General features: G+C 40.6%; 1 long non-coding RNA gene and 2 gene segments (V, D, J or C); 2 read left to right on the top strand and 1 right to left on the bottom strand.

The window, feature by feature from the left end:
• Window positions 1-13145, top strand: part of LOC117073139 — a 103208-nt gene that overhangs the window by 1520 nt on the left and 88543 nt on the right. The window contains 1 exon segment of the C gene segment in view: window positions 4657-4666. Coding sequence covers window positions 4657-4666 — 10 coding nt within the window.
• On the top strand, window positions 1550-3494 carry LOC117073148. The gene is made up of 2 exons (XR_004433129.1): window positions 1550-1684; window positions 2743-3494. It is a non-coding gene; the product is annotated as an uncharacterized LOC117073148 (long non-coding RNA).
• Window positions 11363-13145, bottom strand: part of LOC117073144 — a 44203-nt gene continuing 42420 nt past the window's right edge. Inside the window, 1 exon segment of the C gene segment in view lies at window positions 11363-11937. Within this exon segment, the coding sequence occupies window positions 11795-11937 (143 nt within the window).

Genomic DNA, 13145 nt, shown 5'->3' with positions numbered 1-13145 from the left:
TAGCTTTATTTAGGATTCCCAAACAATTCCAAGACATGGCAACTCATTGTGGTTTCAGTGCCGCTGGCCTGGCAGGTTGAAGTGAGTCTGGAAACAGGAAGATCTGGTGTGACCATCTTCCTCAGCCTCCTTCCACAGTGAGGACAGGCAGTACACCACCTCTTGTCTCTACAATAGACAGCATGTTAATAGGCTAGAAAGTAAAGCCTTCAACAATGAAGTCTTTACCTATTCATTTTACTACAAATTCAGCCTAACCATGTGACATTTATGAGGTTAAGATGTTCTCTTCAGATTATCAGGCGTTCTTTCCCTATACCAAATTTGTTCTTGGCTATAATTCAGGTAGACATTCTTCTAAGGAAAAAAGAATGTCCTTTATAAAGTATGTTATCTAACAAGGTTCAGGTGCAGTTGAGAGAGACTGCGGCATTTACATGTGAATTGGTGGCATCTCTCACCTACTACTTTCGTCTTCTCTCAGGGCCCCCTCCTCTTTTTTAAATTCCCCTTCCCTGATTATGAAAGTCATGCATTTAAAAAAGTGGAAAGAACAAAAATTAGAAATCACGTATCCTTCAAACTATTTGGTAACATCAGTGTTGACAGTTTAGTTTCCTTCTTGTGTGTGTGTGTGTGTGTGTTTGTGTGTGTTTAATCTCACATCATTGTGCCCATGCTGCCTGTATTATTCATATTCTGCTTTTTAAAAATATAATATAAAAATAATAAAGACAATTCAGGTTTATTGTAGAAATGTTGAAATATCCAGAAAAATATATAAAAGTTACATGGTTATTTTCTTCTACTCTTTCTCATTTGCACACATATATTTGGTTTTTAATTTTATCAGATGTGATCTCATGGCATATAAAGTTTTATTTGCTATACATTTGCTTTTACCTTACAGCATATGCATTTTTTTATGTTATAAATTCTATATAACCTAATTTTAAGTGGATGCAAGATATTTTATGGAACCGTGGTATTAACCTTTCTTCTATTATCAGACACTTAGCTTTCTTTTCAAAGTTTTAGAGAGGAAATCTACATAATGAATAATAAGCATTATTTCCTCAGGGATAGGTCTATCCTAAGGAAAGAATTCCATAGTGGAATGACCAGGTCAAATCTAGGAATATCCTGAAGCTTATGAGACGTTGATCCAGAAGGTCCAGACAGTGGTCACTGCTACAGTGCTCTCACTGCTCTCTCACTCATCTGCCACAGCTATTGTTAGTAACACTTAGATTCGATTATTTATACCAAGCTCAACATTTTTGCATGTAAAAAATATATACAAGCTCATCAGCAAAGAGGTGGAGGAAGAATAGTGATTGATAATTATTAGTCTGCATGAATATTCTTAGTACATAAGTGAAATCCATTTTGACAGATTAGTGTAAGTGATAGATTATTGTTTAAAAGTTTTCATCTTACAAGAAATAAACTAAAACTTTCAAATAGCAGTTAACCTAAATCTCTTGAGGATTAAACATGTTTAATATTTTTGTGTGTATGTGTTATAATTTTAAAACATATTTATTTAAAATTGTTTGTTACTATAATGGAATGAAATACTTTTTCTTCTTCCCTTTCTCCACCATGTAGGATCTGAAGAAGCTGAAGAAAAACAGGACAGCGAGAAACCACTTTTAGAACTATGAGTACTACTTTTGTTCAAGTAAGTGGTTGAAATGAAGTAACAAAGTAGTAACAACAAAGTAGTTAAGTATGGAGATTTCCTTTGAGTAGAGTCAAAGTAGAATTCAAAGAATAAGAGTGTAAGTATAGCCGGATTTGGCTTACTTGCATGAATTTATCAGTCACATTTTATTAATGTCAAATGTCTTCACATTTTTTGTATAGGTATACATTTGTATGGCTTGAAAAATACCTCAGATTTCTAAATTTCTAAAGAATGCAGATGAATTTATGTTGGTTTACTTAGCCAGAATGTCTACATGTCAGTCACATGTCGTCGTTTTAATGATAAGTATGAACCTATGTTAAAAGGGCAGCAGTCCTGTACGATGCAAGTGCTGTTATCACCTCCATTTTACATTTGAAGCAGCAGAGACATAGAATGGGTCACTTATCCAAGGTTGCACAGCTAGACGTGGCAGCGCTGGGGCTCAGGCCCACACTGTCTGGTACCAGGTCCACGGCAGCCCCTCACTGGGATATTTCTCAAGGATTTTGGAGCCTCTGAGGTGAAAGCTGCTGTACATCCAAAGCAGTCATGCTTAATGGGCTCTAAAGTGGAACACATTGTTAAATCCCTTTAAGTCATCAAATAAAATCATTTCAATCTCGTAAATAGAAGGCAATTGAAGTACATTGTAGTGGCAGCAAATCTGCCTGACAGTTTAACAATAGAAGGAAAAAGCTCCCGGATTGTGAGTCATTGGGAAGCCGGGACAGAGGGTGACTGGGTGGGAGAGGCAGCCAAGGTCATGTCGCGTGGAGCCCCTGTGCCTGCCTCCTCAGCCCCCAGCACACCTCAGCTGCATCTCTCCACCACAGTCATGTAGACACGAAGCAAAAAGGTGGGCATGCTGGTAGTTGAGCCTTTTCTGAAATATTTTAACATGAATTATAGTGTGACCACACCCATGGTCCTTCATGTGTCTGTCACAGCCCCTCTTCAGCACACAGACTTAAAAGTACATGTAAGCTGACCATGGCATTTTGCCTTTTAATGCTATTTCTCAAATACTTTGTCTTCTCTCTTTTTCTAAGTGTGAAAAACCCTCACAGAAAGTCATCGAGGCAAAAAGAGGCCGGCAATCGAGTCTCCTTGTTGACATAAAGTTGAAATGGTGACGTCCACTGCTGGCTTTATTGAACAGCTAATAAAGATTTATTTATTGTAATACCTCACAGACATTGTACCATATCCATGCACATTTAGTCACCTGCCTGTGGCCGGTAAGGTAATGTCATGATTCATCCTCTCTCAGTGAGACTGAGTCTGATGTGTTAACGAATAGGTGAAGAAAGTCTTGTGCTGTATTCCTAATCAAAAGACTTAATATATTGAAATAACACTTTTTTAGTAAGCAAGATACCTTTTTATTTCAGTTCACAGAATGGAATTTTTTTGTTTCATGTCTCAGATTTATTTTGTATTTCTTTTTTAACACCCTACATTTCCCTTGTGTTTTTTAACTCATGCACATGTGCTCTTTGTACAGTTTTAAAAAGTGTAATAAAATCCAACGTGTCAATGTGGCTAGTTTTTTTCTCGTTTTGCATTATATATGTGGCCTGAAGTGTTGGACCTGCAAAAGGGGAAGAAAGAGGGATTGTGAATACATGTCAAATGTCACCAGACATTTGTATTATTTTTATCATGAAATCATGTTTTTCTCTGAGAGATTGTTCTGAAATGTTCTAAATACTCTTATTTTGAATGCACAAAATGACTTAAACCATTCATATCATGTTTCCTTTGTGTTCAGCCAATTTCAATTAAAATGAACTAAATTATACTGTGTGCTATTTTTTCAAACATGAATATTCCCCTTAATGATTCATGGGAAGTCAGGATGTCTATTAGTTTTCTTTCATCATTCATTGTGTCATTCAAGAAAAACCTAATTGCCTGTAGTGGTGATGATGCTGGCTTGGGTAGAAACTGACATTTTGTGCATATCAAGTCACTTCCATCTGTGCTTGTTCTAAGAGTGGATCAGATCTCAACAGTGCAACGGGGAGGCTTGCTGGGAGGCTGGAGTCTAACCAGGATGAGTGTCTCATAGTGGAGAAGGAGTGAAGAAAATCTCCAATGTCTGGCCTTGAGACTAAAACCTTAGAACTCAATGGTGTTACGTGAGTGAGAATCTCCTGTTTCAGGATTGGAGTTGCATATACACCAACCCCACAGATGATGCTTAAGCTGCCAATCAGGTTGTTCACTTCACCTGAGAAGGAGCTCTCACCCAGACATGTTGAGTGAACCAGCAGGATGTTGCCCGTCCTCAAAGGAAGCCAAGTCTGGCTCAGAAGTCACCTCTCTAAGCACAGACCAAGAGGAATGAGGTATAGTATTTGAATATGCTAGGAAGTCAGACTGTGGGAGCCTACAGTGATTATTCCAACGATTGAGTTACATATTCCCCTGGGGCTGCATAGATTCAGCCCAGGGCTGTGGGTACCCACTCTGCCATGTTTCAGTGGAGTAGGAGTGGAGCCGTTTGTCCTTCATGCTCACGTTGCTGAGCAATCCTCTGATGGACCCCTATCACTTATTTATCTGACGTTAATGTCCTCTAGTAATCCTTGCTTTGGTTGACGTAGAGGGACTTGATATGATTCCATTTATGACATTGGTTACACAGTTGAACTCAGGGCTTCTATATCCCTGGTTTCCTGTGGAGAAAGAATCACATCACTGTTGCCCACATCTGTGATCTACCTGTGCTAATAGGTTCGTGAGTGTTGTGTCACCCTGTTTACACTGAGGAAATGAAACCAAAGGTATTAGCGTCTCTGAATCAGGTGCCTCTGGAAGGTACAGATACTGGATGGAATGTTAGGATCATCTCTGTGCTGCAAGATGTCCTCTGCTTTTCAGAACAGTGTCATGGGAGTGGACTGAAGGTGTAGTGTCTGAACAGTCCTGGGCATCAGATTCCCAACTCACCTAGTAGCTAATGAACCTTGAGTATCAAATGCAGGGAGCCCCACCTACCCGCAGCGTGGAGAGTGTGTTTGATGGCAATCTTGTATGTGTGAAGCTGGATATTCTATTTCCATTAGCTGTGGGCTCTTGAAAGTGAGCAAAGTTGGTTGTGGTTTAACTGTTCTCGTTTTGTCTTATAACACCCTAGCCACCTCATGCACAGGCCCAACCGGTAGGGGCCGGTTTGACTTTGAGCATTTTCCATGAATCAACCACATTTGACAGAGCACATAAACAAAAGAAGCCTGAGAAAGTAAAACACCATCAGCCACATCAGCACCCTCCCACCACCCACTCTGCCTCCTCCACCACCGCTGCGTTCTGTCTCTACGCTGCTGAAGTTCAGGGCAGCCCAGCTTGCACTGGGGAAGGAAATCGCTAAGAAGTGTGAAACCACAGGAGACGTTGCCACGTTGCCCAGTACCCCGGCTAGTGATATCAGCCTCACAAAGCCCTTAGTGATCTGAAAGTTTCCTCTCCCAGTGCAGAAATCATTCCAGATTTCTCTATAGAGGCCAGGTATTAGCCCTAAAGAGATTCAATCAATTCATGAGAATCAAGGAGTAGATCTAAATTAAATTTGATCTTTCTTAAGTCTGGTTGTTCTTACTTTGTTTACAAATAGGATTCTCTACTTGGTTTCCAAAAGAACATGTTTCACAGAAACTGAAGCTGATTGTGGGCAAACCGGAAAACCTTCCCAATGTTCGGTAACACATTGTTTTAATTCTAATATATAAAAATGTTTAAAAGGATTCACTGGAGAAAACAGAAAACACACAATCACTTATTTTTTCACCCACCTACCATACATCTAACATTTTGTTTTATCTTTGTCTGCAGAAATACACAGACACACATATAAATGAGTGTCATGCCTATTTGTATTACTACTCAGAAAAAATGATCAAAGGACATGAACAAATATGGTACAGAATAATATAAAATAGACCTTAAACATAAAAAGATGTGTATCTTCACTCACAGTAAGAAAAAATTAAAACCACAATGTGGTACTATTTTCACCTGTCAAATTAGCAAAACCCCAACATTTAGCAGTATGCTGTCAGCTCTCACACACATTGTGGGAGAAGGGTTTAGGACTATTTCTATGGAGGGCAGGTTGGCGGTATCTACCAGAATTACCAGTGCACATGTTCAAATGACATAAAACACTATTATTCATTTCAGCATTTTTTATAATAGCAAAAGATTGGAACTAAACCAAGGCACTGATTAAAAGTATGTTCACCAGTGAAAAATACCGATATTTAGCCGGGCACGGTGGCTCACACTTGTAATTCCAGCGCTTTAGAAGGCTGAGGTGGGTGAATAACTTGAGGTCAAAAGTTCAGGACTAGTCTGACTAAACTGGTGAAACCCTGTCTCTACTAAAAACACAAAAATTAGTTGGGCGTGGTGGTGGGAGCCTGTAATCCCAGCTACTTGGGAGGCTGAGGCAGGAGAATCACTTAAACCCAGGAGGCGGAGGTTGCAGTGAGCTGAGATCGGCCACTGCAGTCCAGCCTGGGCGACAGAGCAAGACTGTCTCAAAAACAAAAAAGAAAAATAACTGTAGTGAAGTGCCCCTGTATATAGACATAAAAAGAGCTTTAGGATTTATAAATGAAAAGAGATATGCAGAATAATATATATTGTACACTCCCTGTGTAAGAAGGGGAAATGAGAATATATATACATGTACATGGATACTTATATATGTACATCCATATTTATCTAAATAAAAATTCGAGTGTTTTTGAACCATGTAAATGTTCAAATGTATTATCTCACAATAGGATTAATAGGATTATGCTATGAATACTATTTTTCAATACCACATCTATTTATTTTCCAGTTTTTAACCTGTTTCCTATTTGCCCCAAGAATACTCATCTCTAATCCTAACGCAACAGAAATGGATATGATGTTACATTAGGATTAGAGACAAGTTCTGTATAGAAATAACTCCAAGAACAGTTTTTGTTTTGTTTTGATTTTCAGAGAGTCTCGCTGGGTCGCCCAGGCTGGAGTGCAGTGGTGCGATCTCGGCTCACTGCAACCTGCATCTCCCAGGTTCAAGCAATTCTCCTGCCTCAGCCTCCCAAGTAGCTGGGATTACAGGCGCACACCACCAAGCCCGGCTAATTTTTTGTATTTTAATAGAGATGGGGTTTCACTGTGTTGCCCAGGCTGGTCTCAAACTCCTAAAGCTCAGGCAATCCACTCGCCTCAGCCTCCCAAAATGCTAGTATTACAGGCGTGAGCCACTACGCCCAGCCCAGGAACAGTTTTTATATTTTATTTTCACATGGAAAATCAGATTTGCTGCAGCCTCAAAACCATGTTTATGTAAAGACAGCAAGTTGCACTTTTTTCTAAATGAGAAATGGGTTAAAGAATCTATACTTTTTGGAAGATGCATATTGGTCTATTTATGAATTTCTGATTGTTCATCTGAGTTAATTTGGGGCTGTTTGAAATAGCACTATCGTGAATGAACATCCTTGCACATAAATCTTGGTACACACCTTTCGTTTCCTTGGGAAACAGATGGGTCCCATGATAAAAACACCTTCCAGGTGGTGTGTGTGCCACCCGTGTGTAGTGGGCTCTGCGATGTTTCCTCACGGCTTGCGTGGAGCAGAGCTGGAGTTCAGGTGCTGTTTCAGTCACTTGTTGACCTCCACCCTGGCTGCGCATTTGAATTACGAAAAGAGGATTTTCAAAGGCCTGATGGCTGGTCTGTGATAAAGGCTTCCGAAAGGAGAGCCCCTGGCAGGATGGATAAGGCAGCAGGTCTTAAGTCAGACAGTCCTGGAATCATGTGAACTCTGGGATTCACTCAATGGGTAATTGGGCATATTTTTTAACCTTGAGACCTGGTTTTCTTATCAGTGAAAGGAACATAATGGCTGTAAGGTGATGCAGTTGAGAGCATTAGAGAGAGAGGACGCAAGCTGCCCAGCCAAATTTCTGGTGCTCAGTAAGTGGTTGGTACTCACTATTCCTCAAACACAACAGAAAAAGCCAACAAATGAAAAAGAACCTAACAAATCATGGTGCAAGCTACGCATCTACTCAAATAACTTTTCATGGCTAATGAAAATCTTGAGTTTCTAGCTGTTGGGCTGAATTATATTGGTGTAGTATCTCTGGTTATCTCTTATTACTCAGAATTCCTCACTGGCAGTTATATAGGACTTTGATTAGTATAATGGGGAAAACATTAATTGTGACCTTGAAAGACCAAAAACCTTCAAAAATGAAATCTATGAGGAAAGAATTCCAAAACAGTAGAAAGAATGCATAATTAGAAATATTTTGAGAACTGTTGAACTGAAGTTTTCCTTCTTTATAGTTGAGAAATATATGGAGTATGTATATATATATTTTTTTCATTTTTTTTTTTTTTTTTCCTTTTTTGAGACAGAGTCTCACTCTGTCGCCTAGGCTGGAATGCAGTGGCACGATCTCAGCTCGCTGCAACCTCCGCCTCCTGGGTTCACATGATTTTCCTGCCTCAACCTCCCGAGTAGCTGGGATTATAGGCACATGCCACCACAAGTGGCTAATTTTTGTATTTTTAGTAAAGACAAGGTGTCACCATATTGGGGTTTTTTTTCTTTTTTTCTTTGACAAGCGTATGGAGTATGCTAGCTCTGCAGTGATTATTGAGATATGTATTTTTATGTAGAACTGTATAACACTTTGCCTAATGTTTCCATTGCACACCTGTGGGTGCTGCCTGTTCTGGTACTTATTTTGTCCAACCATGCGCTTTGGTCTTTAATCACAGAAGACCTGTTTGATGGATGGGAGCTCAGCATATAAAAGTCTTCCCAGCTTTGACAAATTGACAGGTTGGCTTATAACCCTCTAATGATCTGAACAGCATTGGAGCAAGGAGGGGAAATGTGAACAGCCAAAGAGGCAGATTCCTTCCTACTTCGTAGCCTAATAAGGAAGGACATTTTCCATTTTCCTGTTTTAATTGAAACTACAAGTAACCTGTTTTCATCTAAGAGGAAATAACATAGAAGGTAAGAGCAGAGCTCCTGGAGCCAGGCTGCTTGAGTTCAAATTCCAGCCCTGTTTCTTAGTAGCTGTTTGGCTATGGGAAAGTTCTTTAGCCCCCTCTGCCTCAGTTTCCCCATCCATAGAACAGAGATAATTGTACATATAGAATTTTTGTGAGAATTAAATGAGTGAGCATGTCCTTAAGCCAGTACTGGGTACATGGTGAACACTATATGAGTGACTGATATCATTACTTCTTCAAGGTGTTAATCACTGAATTTGCAACTTTAGGTAGAAATCTGAAATTACTTAATCTAAACACACTCTTCTAAAGACAGATGAACTTAGGCAATGTGGGATGGTTAAGAACAAATGGTGGCTGGGCGTGGTGGCTCAAATCTGTAGTCCCAGCACTTTGGGAGGCTGAGATGGGCGGATCACCTGAGGTCAGGACTAAGGTTAGCTGAGTGTTGTGGCAGGCACTTGTAATCCCAACTACTTGGGAAGCTGAGGCAGGAGAATCGCTTGAACCTGGAGGAGGAGATTGCAGTGAGCCAAGATCGCGTCAGTGCACTCCAGCCTAGGCAACTGAATGAGACTCCATCTCAAAAAAAGGAAAAGAAAGAACAAATGGTACAGCTGTTTAGAGCCAGACCAAGTGGCCAGGGCTCTAACTAGCTGTGAAGTGTGACTAGTGTTCCTCCCACACCACGTGGCCTCCCTATATGTGGTAACTGCGCTGTGATGGAAACGTACTGGACCACGAACAATGCATAACCTTCTTCTACCTCCTATCTCAGAAACGCACCTGGGTGTTTCAGAATCTCCTCCAAGCTGATTCTGCAGAGCTCTGGGCCTCTTTAGTCTCTGGAAGGAGCTGGGGTGTCAGAATGCTATACATACCCAGAGAGCACCATGAACCGTCCTGCTGTTCCTGAAACTTACAGTCCATTAGCACCCCCAAAAAGAGCAGCTGCAGATCTAGGACACACACTCAAGAGGTAGAATTTCCATACTCTTTACAGCCAGGGAAGCAAGTATGGTAATTCCAGAGTAGGTCAATTTTACCCAAAGAGAAAAATCAAATAGGAAATTAGTGACAAACCAGTGGCCTGGAGTATAGATAAGGAGAAAACAAAGGTGCGCCATTATTTCCTTAAGAACATTCTCATTGTCTCCGGGGAGGATAACTTTAGTAAAGAAACGATGCATGTTTTGTTTTTGTTTTCCCCAGTTGAAAGTTGGTGAAAGGAAAGACATGATGTTGGATAAATATGTGTGTGTGTGTATGTCTCTAAATATATGGGCTCTGGGTTCACAGAGACCTAGCTTTAAATTATGACTATTACTTTAAAAATAGTGACCTTGAGTAGATCATTTAATCTTTCTAATCTATAAACTGTGAGCCTTAATTGTACTGACCTCAACTGGCTCATCAAGGATTTTTGGATGCCTAGTGCATAGTAGGCACTCACTGAGTCCCTATTCGCACCACCTAACCTCTCTGCGGAGAGGTAAGACTAGAGATAACTGTTAGTGCTTTTGCATATGTATGGAATCTACTGTGTGAAAGGAAAATAAATACTTGGGACCCCAATTCACCATGCTATGTTTTAGAAAAAAATAAGCCAAAAGCCGGGTCATGCGAGAAGCTCTCTTTCCTTTTGTGCCTAAACAGAGAGCTATAGATGAAAGGTCAAATAGCTCCAGAGGTAGCTACTCTATGTTCACCATATCTTATGTAAAGTGCTGATTTACTGAGCACAACATGAACACATCATTGGCAGTTCCCCTGCCTGCTCCCTTGCTCTTGCAACATGTGGATTGTTATACCCTCCCTCTTTCCCCTCCAGCGCACTTTTCGTTTTTAAATATTGAGGCCCTCAAATTCATCTTTGGAGAAAAGGCACAGACCATAGACAGTTTCTGGGATTCCATGTTATTTTCTTCTGGGTGTGCCCTTCATCTAGGCAAAATAAACTTCTAAGTTGATTGGGCCTGTGCCAGATACTTTTTGGTTTATTACTGTCTCTAGAGTAGAGCTACCAACAGTGCACGCCGATACTGTGGAGGGCTTGCATGTGCCAGGTGCTATTAACTCACCTAATCCACATAACTACAGGAAACAGGGCATTATAACTTCATTTTACATGAGGAAATTATGGCACATAGAGTTCCTGGAACTCACCTGAGGTCACACAGGTACTAAACACCATACCCAGGATTCCTGGGACCAGAGAGCATGTGCTGAGCCTCTCCATCACGCTGCCTCTCTGGTGTTAGGGCAGCTCTCCTGGGGGTATCGTGAGGATCAGAAAACACGGTGTCTGCGAAACACTCTAGAGCTGAGCTCGCACGGTATGCTTCACAGGAGATGGTGTCCTGTTGCCACTGGAATGTCCTAAACCCACTTAATCTGGTGACTCTGGTGACTTTTAAAACAGAAGCCACATGGGCTCCTTCATTTGGTTATGATTCCTCTTAGAAGGTGTCATAGACACCATCTCAGGGAAAGAAATAGAAATGGGATGTTGGACCATTCTTACAACCAATACAGAATTCCATAGCCCAATTGCCATGAGGTTTCTTACCTTGGATTTTCAATTCGATATCATCCAATTAAAATATACATGCACAAAAGTCAACTTTTCATTGTTTTAAATTTATTTTGCCTGTTAGGAAAAATACACCACATAATTCAACTAGCAAAGAAGGCTGCTTCAGGGCGTGTCAAATGAAAGGCTTCCAGGCAGTTATCTGATTAAAGAACACTAAGGGAGGGACAAGGCTAGAAGCCGCGGACTGTCTACACCATGGCAGTGGCTGTTTGGGTTGGCTGGAGGAGCTGTGGAGAATATGGAGAGAGTGGTGCTGGAGACTGCCATGGCTATTCCTCATTGTCATCACAGACTGAGGTTTTCCGTGCGCCCACTGGTTTGAAAACCATTCTACAACAATGATAGAATAGTACACACATGAGAAATGAAATAGCTCAAACCCAGAAAGAAAGCCCAACTAGATCCTCAGAAGACACTTCTAGGGACAATAACCGATGAGGAAAAGATGGCGTCCTTGTTCCACCGTCTGTTACGGTCTCTCTCCATTGCAGCAGACAGCCGTTCTTCTAAGCAGACAGACGGCGATGATGGCAAAATAGACTTCACTCTTGACGAGCAGGAGGAGGTACATGTAATATGCAGAGGTGTTTGTGAGCTGCAGCAGTAGTGCATCTAAGAGAAATGTCACATGTTCTTTTTACAGAATAAGACATGTTAATGGGAGAGGGGTTCACAAATACTTATTTCTGATGATTTACGTTGAAGTGATATTCTACTACCACCAAAACCTAAAAGTAAACATCTACTGCTACCATCACCACCAAGAGTCAGATACGTCAGAATTCAGCTTTTAAGTTGATTAACAACCTCTGCTAAATTCACATAGAACATTCCAAGCTATTAAAAAGTAAGGTTGCATTGTAGGAAAGCAAAGAAAGTGGTTAATCCAGATTCGCTGATATGTTAGGTAGTTGTGGCACACTCAGCTGTCTTTCCTAAATGTCTCTGATTATGGCTATGCTATTATGGGGTGATTGCATTTAATATTATTTGAGGTTTTGCAAGATATATGTGCTGTCAAGGAATAAGTAAAGACAGTGGGGGTGGACCACCAGTGGCTACTCAATGAGCTACAAGGCTGAGTCTCTGCCTGCAGAAATGTCCATTTTACATGTTTTGTCTTCATGATGTCAGAACTCCAGAAACATCAGTACTCGGTGTGGAAAAGTGATGTGTTCATAACTCCCGCCCTTCGTCAAGTGAGATATTACTGCCCCTCCTTGACTGGTGTGGCAGCTTAAGTCAGAGCCCCTTGGTACTGGAAATAGAAGAAAGTTCAGCAGAGCTAGAGCCAATGCTTCTAGTCACATTCTTTGTGCATATGTAGAGAGAAAAGGCCAGAAACAAGTACTCATTCTGTGTCTGCTAAATGAGATACCCTATGCCAGACATTTCACATTCACGTCCTTATCTCTTCAATAACTGTAAATCTGGTGTAATTATTCTTAGTTGGGTGATGAGAAAAATGTGACTCAGAAAATGTAGGTCACTTACACCTAATCATTTAAAGAGCTGGAGAGAAAGTCCACGCTGCAAAGCCCATGCACCCACCCATCCCCACATCATGTCCTTTTTGTTTCAGGTCCCTGGCTTTGTAATTTCTTGCTATCTGACTCTACTGTAGAAAAAGAACAGAAAACTTAGTAACTGCATGAACTCTTGGTTTGGTGTCCTGATTTGAAATTCCAGGCCTAGCTGTGTGACTTGTATAAGGGATTTTTATAATTATTTACTGTAAAGGGACTATAAAATGGGAGAAAAAAATATTGTACCACTTTATAGGAGTATTAAGAGGATTAAACTAGAAAATGCAGAACAAG

The sequence above is a fragment of the Trachypithecus francoisi genome, unplaced genomic scaffold, assembly GCF_009764315.1.
Source record: "Trachypithecus francoisi isolate TF-2019V2 unplaced genomic scaffold, Tfra_2.0 Lachesis_group4, whole genome shotgun sequence".
NCBI lineage: Eukaryota > Metazoa > Chordata > Mammalia > Primates > Cercopithecidae > Trachypithecus > Trachypithecus francoisi.
Note: the sequence above shows the minus strand (reverse complement) of the source record. Positions and strands in the feature narration are given on the sequence as shown.